General features: G+C 36.6%; 1 protein-coding gene across 3 annotated transcripts; it reads right to left on the reverse strand.

Moving 5' to 3' along the window:
- Positions 1-853: 853 nt before the first annotated feature.
- LOC131055949 (transcription factor AS1) lies at positions 854-3,574 on the reverse strand. Of its 3 annotated transcripts, none has more exons than XM_057990279.2 (3): positions 3,197-3,574; positions 2,919-3,015; positions 854-2,326 (listed from the first exon to the last, which is right to left on the reverse strand). In XM_057990279.2, the coding sequence occupies exon 3, from the start codon at positions 2,300-2,302 to the stop codon at positions 1,067-1,069; it is 1,236 nt and encodes a 411-aa protein (XP_057846262.1). In that variant the 5' UTR covers positions 2,303-2,326; positions 2,919-3,015; positions 3,197-3,574; the 3' UTR covers positions 854-1,066. The 3 variants fall into 3 exon arrangements, with proteins under 3 accessions (XP_057846262.1, XP_057846252.1, XP_057846256.1); XM_057990269.2 differs by having other exon boundaries at positions 854-2,345; positions 3,197-3,572; XM_057990273.2 differs by having other exon boundaries at positions 854-2,345; positions 2,919-3,074; positions 3,197-3,572.
- Positions 3,575-6,345: the final 2,771 nt, after the last annotated feature.

Consider the following 6,345-nt stretch of genomic DNA (forward strand, 5'->3'; position numbering starts at 1 on the left):
TTTATACAAACAGAAAAAAAACTCCAAATTCACTAATAAGATCTGATCACTAAGGCTTGGGTTCCATTGGGGGGCTTAATTAAGCTTCTATTTTTGAGGAAGAGGTCTCATTGAAAAAAAAAATGCTATGAAATTATTTAGAATCTTTTCCTTGGAACATAGGAGCTCCTACTTAGGCTTGCATATTTGACTAGGTGAAAATGGGGTAGGGCTAGAAATTGCCCAACCAACTTATCAATATTATTTGCCAATTGTCAGTCATCTAAGTTTATATTGCTGTTAAGAAAATTTGGAAGGAAAAATGAATGTTTTTACTTGTTTTTATCTTGCACATCTAAGTTTATATTGCTGTTAAGAAAATTTGGAAGGAAAAATGAATGTTTTTACTTGTTTTTATCTTGCACAGAGTATAGAAGACCAGGCCAACAATAGACAAAGGTACTATATTCATGAGACCACCACGTTTCTTAAATTTCAAAACTTTAAAGACACTACAAAATTCATAAGACCAGCAGCTCTAAAATATTCCTAAAAAGTCTCAAGGACTCCACCTCTATTTTTTAAGAAGCCCCCTTCATGAGACCCCAGCCCAAAAGAGCCCATCCTCCTGTTGTAATTTTCATGTCCCTTATGTACACTTCTATAATCACCTATTTATTCCTAATGAATGGAAGAATAATGTTCTCATTCATTTGTCTACACTTCTGTTTTCTCTAATTTATTCAGGACAATTCAATGATTTTCTAGCTAAATTATTAAGTGATCACTTCAAATTTCATCAAAACGTTGCATGGTACCAAAAAACATATTGCAGACATAAACATTTAGAAGAGAAGCATTTAATACCTCATCATGAGTGACCAAAATAGAAATTTCTTACAGAAGCTTCCATAATTACACTATATTTCACTTTGCCAGGCATGAACAATAAAGTATTTGATTGCCATGCAATGAAGACAGTTCAAAGAAATTTAAATTCTGCAATTAACAAATGCATTACTGTTAAATTTGCCCTAAAACATGTGTAGCCAAAACTAGAAAGGCAAATTCCAAATATAATGAAATGTTAAGGACTGCCATAAGATTTGTAAGAGTAAGGATGGACCATCTGATCGAAGAACTTGGTAAGCTGGACGTGCTGGGTCGTCCACATTTCCATGACTCTTGCCTCCTTGATTTCTTCATCTTTATGCAATCGAGCAAGCTGTTCTCTGTAATCTTTCTCCAGCCGATCCAGATAAATCTTTTCTTCCTCTCTCAAAGCCCGCACTTTGGATTCTGTTTCCTCAATCTTTTCTCTGCGCTTACGAGCTTTATCACACTCAATCTGTTCTTCAAGCCGCTTCACCCTCCATGAGGCTTCCTTCTTATGCTTAAGCCAAAAGTGCTGTCTCTCCTCCAATTCTCTGCATTGCTGTAAAAAGGTAGATATTTGCTGCATTAAAACTCTCTCTGAATGAATTGCAGCCTGACTGTTCGTAGGCAAATTATCTGTAATTTTTTCCCTGGTAGAAGCTTCTGGAATTTCGTTTGCAGCATTTTTCTGAGCAGTGTTTGAAACAGCATGACTGGTCATGGATGGAGAAAGAGAGAGAGTCACAGAGGGTGACGAGGACGAGGGACTTGCAGAGTATTCTGATGATGTGTAGGAACAGCTAACTGAAGAAGTTTTCTCAGTTGGAATCCATGGAGGATGAGAAGATGCTGGTCCAGCTGATGAAGAAGCAATTGGTGTAGGTACAGATAGAGCCGTATTAAAGAAATCACGAACAGGAACAGAATTTGATGGTAAATTTAGGCAAAGCGGAGGAGGCATTGCTACTGTAATTGGCGGTAAACTAAAATTATGCGGAAATCCGAGCTGCTTTTGATTTTGCATGAATTTTTCTGCAAATGTTTCGAGAATATGATCATATTTGTTACCTTGGATGACTGGATCAGAGCAGCGCACAGGCTCCTCTGTCTCTGTTTCTGTCTTCTGCTGCTTTTCTTTGTAAATTTCCCACCATTTCCCGAGCCTCTTTGCAGTTCTTCCAGGCACTTGAGCCGCAATCTTCTTCCACTTGTTGCCGTATTTCGTTTGCAGACTTATGACGAGACGCTGCTCTTCTTCTGATAAAGATCCCTTTTTAATTCCAGGCTTCAAGTAATTCTTCCACCTCTCCTGACAGGATTTGGCGTCTCTGTCCAGAACCTTATTCATTCTCTGGCATACCAGATGCCATTCCCCTGCCCCGTATTTCTTCACGTAGGCGGCTAAGAGAGAGTCTTCCTCAGGCCGCCACCTCTCCCGCTCTTTCATTTCCAGCCTTGAATTTCCATTTACCTGCATAAAAATATGTAATCTAAAGCAAAATAGTTAAAAACTTTCAGTTATTTCCAGTTTTGAATTTCAATTTCCCTCAAGAAAAGCATAAAAATATGTAATTTCAAGCAAAATACTTGAGAACTCTCTTTCATTTCCAATCTTGAATTTCCATTTCCCTGAATCCTCAAGAGAAGCATTAAAATATGTAATTTCAAGCAAAATAGTTAAAAATTATCTTTCATTTCCAGTCTTGAATTTCCATTTCCCTCAAGGGAAGCATAAAAATATGTAATCTCAAGCAAAATATTTAAAAATTCTCTTTATTTCCAGTCTTGAATTTCCATTTCCCTCAAGAGAAGTATAAAAATATGTAATCTCAAGCAAAATAGTTAAAAATTCTCTTTAATTTCCAGTCTTGAATTTCCATTTCACTCATAAAAAGCATAAAAATACGTTAATCTCAAGCAAAATAGTTTCATTTCCAGAAATTCCATTTCCTAGAATCCTCAAGAAAAGCATAAAAATACGTAATCTCAAGCAAAATAGATAGAATCCGAAGCAAAAACAGTGCAAAGCAAAGCATCAAACGGTCTAAAAGATGCAAATTTACCTTCCTGTTTCACTCTTCTGTTCGTCTGCAGTATGCGCCAAGATTCTAAACCCTAATCATCTCCTCCATCAAAAAAACGGACCAATAAATGAACAATCTGAGAAAAACAAAACCGAAAGTCACGTCTTCCACACACAATAGTCTTCACATCATTTCCTTCATTGAAAAATCAAACCGCACTGCTTCAGCTCCAATGATTCCTCATGAAACACAATAAGATCAATCAGTGTGCTACCTAAGCCATTTTCAACTACAGCGAAAGATCCACCACAACTTACCGAAGCCAAATAATAATTTCATCTCCACATACAATGGCGCCCGCCCGCTCACAGCACACGATGACTGAAACCTACGGCTGACAGAACGCCGAATGAGGGCACGCCAGCCACTGACACAGACAGAAAAATACACAAAATAGAAAAAAAGATGAAGTCAATCCAGAGAAATGAGGTACCCCACGAAAATAGCGGGGGGTAAATGGATAACAGAGCCTGTGAGAGATGCTCGGAATCGTCGGGGCCCATGAATTTTTCATCCATGGCCCACAAATTTTTCTGTAAAATTCTTCCACAAAATTTTCTGAAAAATATTCTTCTTCCCACTCTCGGTGGCGGTGCCGCGGCCACCGAGGCGGGCAAACGGCAAATGCACATCTCCGTCACGTCCCGTCTCGTAATTTTCGGCGTCAGTTAACGGCCCGTCAATAGAATAGAATCACGTGGTCCATGTCAGATTTCAGGGCTTGAAAAGTGGGGAAAATGGCCGGCGCCCGGCATGCGCGGCAGAACGCATGCGGTGGGGCCCGCTCGTGCGAAATTGACGGGAAGTAGGTGTAGATGAAGCAGACAAAATAATTGCGAATGGATCTGCGAATGGATCGGCCAGTCGTGGACAATCACGCGGGTCAAACGGAAGGGCTGGGAGCCGGCGATTCCGCAGTTACGCGCGCACTTTGTGTAGTTGTACAAGGTATAACGAGAAGTTTTGTTGGGCCCGAATTATATGCCCGGCCCTACAACCGCAATTTTAGGAAGATTTTAATCATATGAAAGGGAGATACCTACACACACCGTATGTATGTATGGTGTATGTTTCTTTCTTTTTGGTAAGATTGATTCTCTTTTTTTAGTTGTTTTTGTATGTAGTTGTCTTTGTATGCAGACTTAACTGCTTATAGCTATTGATCTGGCTTTTGGGTAGTAACGATGCATGCTATGGAATCAGTTATGCGCACAAAGGTCAAAAAGTACACATTTCAAAGTGTCACCTAATACCTAACTAAAGATGTGCCTGTCAACTCAAAATCGCTAGTACTTGTTGACAAATGTCCCAATAGTGGTGCACAAATGTTCCAATAGTTGTGCACAAATGGACCAATTAATTACGAAAAATGATCGGCTAATGGTGTATTACAAAACAAATTTATTAATGGTGCTTTCACTATGTCGACATTTGTATTTTAATTATTTGAAAGATAAATAATGGGTACTTCCCCTCAGTTTCTACCCTTCTTATCTAGATTCAACTCATCTAGGGTGTTGACTCCTCTCTTTTCCCTTATGGATCCCCTCTTGATTGGGACATGGCTCTGCAACTACTTACTCTTAGCCTCCACAACCCAGACATAGGTTGACTCCTCTCTTCTCCCTTATGGATGCCCTCTTGATTGGGACATGGTTCTGCAACTACTTACTCTTAGCCTCCACAACCCAGACATAGGTTGACTCCTCTCTTCTTCCTTATGGATCCCCTCTTGATTGGGACATGGTTCTGCAACTACTTACTCTTAGCCTCCACAACCCAGACATAGGTTTTTTGATTTGATGGGCAATTTTGTTTGATTATCTAATGTTATGTTTTTCAGACTTTAATGTTTTATAGACTTCTAATATAATATTTTACTATACTATAATATATTCTTGCTCTTGCACTTTTATTGATTAAAAAAATAAGATAAATTATATTTTAGTATTTGAAAGGAAAATATCATTTAAAAAAATCATTGGATAGAAAGAATTCATCATCAAATTAAATTTAGGTTAAGTGAAATTTAATGTTGATAAAAACTAGCATACCTATTTCTTTTACTTTATTATGTTATTATATTTTTTTATATTTCTATTAAATTACCAAAATAATAATAATTAAGAGTGTATTATTATTATTATTATATTATTATGTTTTTATTTTATATTAACTTGAAAAAAAGTGAATTTTATGTAAGTATACTTTCAATCCTCCATAATTTATTATTATTATATTATTATATCATCGTATTTTTATATAATTAGCATAAATAATTAAAAATTATTTAATTGAGTGCATGAGAGGAGAAAATAAATTTAATTTAATTTAATTTAAAAAAAAAAAATTAAATATTTATTTTTGTTTTTCATGCATTTAAGTGTCGAATTTGATGTTTTTTATTGACAAACATTTTGCATCCATATGTGAGTATAATATACCTTGGGCGTAACAATATTAAGGAGGTGGTGAATTTGATGCCTCTATATTTGACACACTTTTTTATTTATTTAAATAATTATTTTTAAATAAAAAACGTTGATAAAAAGAGGTAGTCATCAAATAAATTTTAGATTAGATGAAATTCAAGTGTTGATAGGAATAACAAGGAGGTTGTGAATTTGATTGTCTTTGCATTTGACATGCCTATGAATTTTTGTTTTAATTAAATTAATTGATAAAAAGAGGTGGACATCAAATTAATTTTTGGTTAGGTGAAATTTAAGTGTTGATATGAATAGCGTAATCTGAGGTTGTGAATTTGGTTGTCTTTACATTTGACACACCTTCTATTTATTATTCTTTTGATAATTAAAGCAACAAACTAGCCTACATGGGTAGTGGAGTTGGCTTGGGTCATGGGTTTGCTCCCCATTGGTCTCGGGTTCGACTCCGAGGCTCGGACTCACCCAATGCACCTGGCTTGCGGGCGGCTTGGTACATCCCTAGTGGATTAGTCTCACATCAACTCGCCCCTTCTTGAACCCTGACTTGGCAATAAGTAAGTCCAAGGTAAGGCGGGTTGGGTGTTGGGATAGGTCGCGGAGGTACCATTGGCGCAACAAAAATAAAAAATAAAAAATTAAAGCAACAAACTAGGGTGTTGTCTCTTTATACAAACTAGCCCAAAGGCATCAACAAGCCATTAACAACATCGACTCCAAACAAGAACTACCAAAAATAGATATAAGCCTTATAATAAAATGTGTTTTTAACAGTGGCCAAGTATTAATACATAAAAAAAACTAAATAGAGCAATCCCAGGGTGGTTAGGAAAATAGTTTTCTCTAGTCTTCAATAATGAACTTGAAGAGATCCTTGTAATTGCCTTCATTATCAACATTTTTTCCCATAATGTTCTTGTACAACAAGCATAGGGTAGTAGTCGAGCTATGCATGACTT

This window comes from Cryptomeria japonica, chromosome 8, assembly GCF_030272615.1.
Source record: "Cryptomeria japonica chromosome 8, Sugi_1.0, whole genome shotgun sequence".
NCBI lineage: Eukaryota > Viridiplantae > Streptophyta > Pinopsida > Cupressales > Cupressaceae > Cryptomeria > Cryptomeria japonica.

Excerpts from the sequence above, each read along its gene's own strand:
- LOC131055949 (XM_057990269.2), bottom strand. The coding sequence starts at position 2,332 with ATGCAGGTAAATGGAAATTCAAGGCTGGAAATGAAAGAGCGGGAGAGG.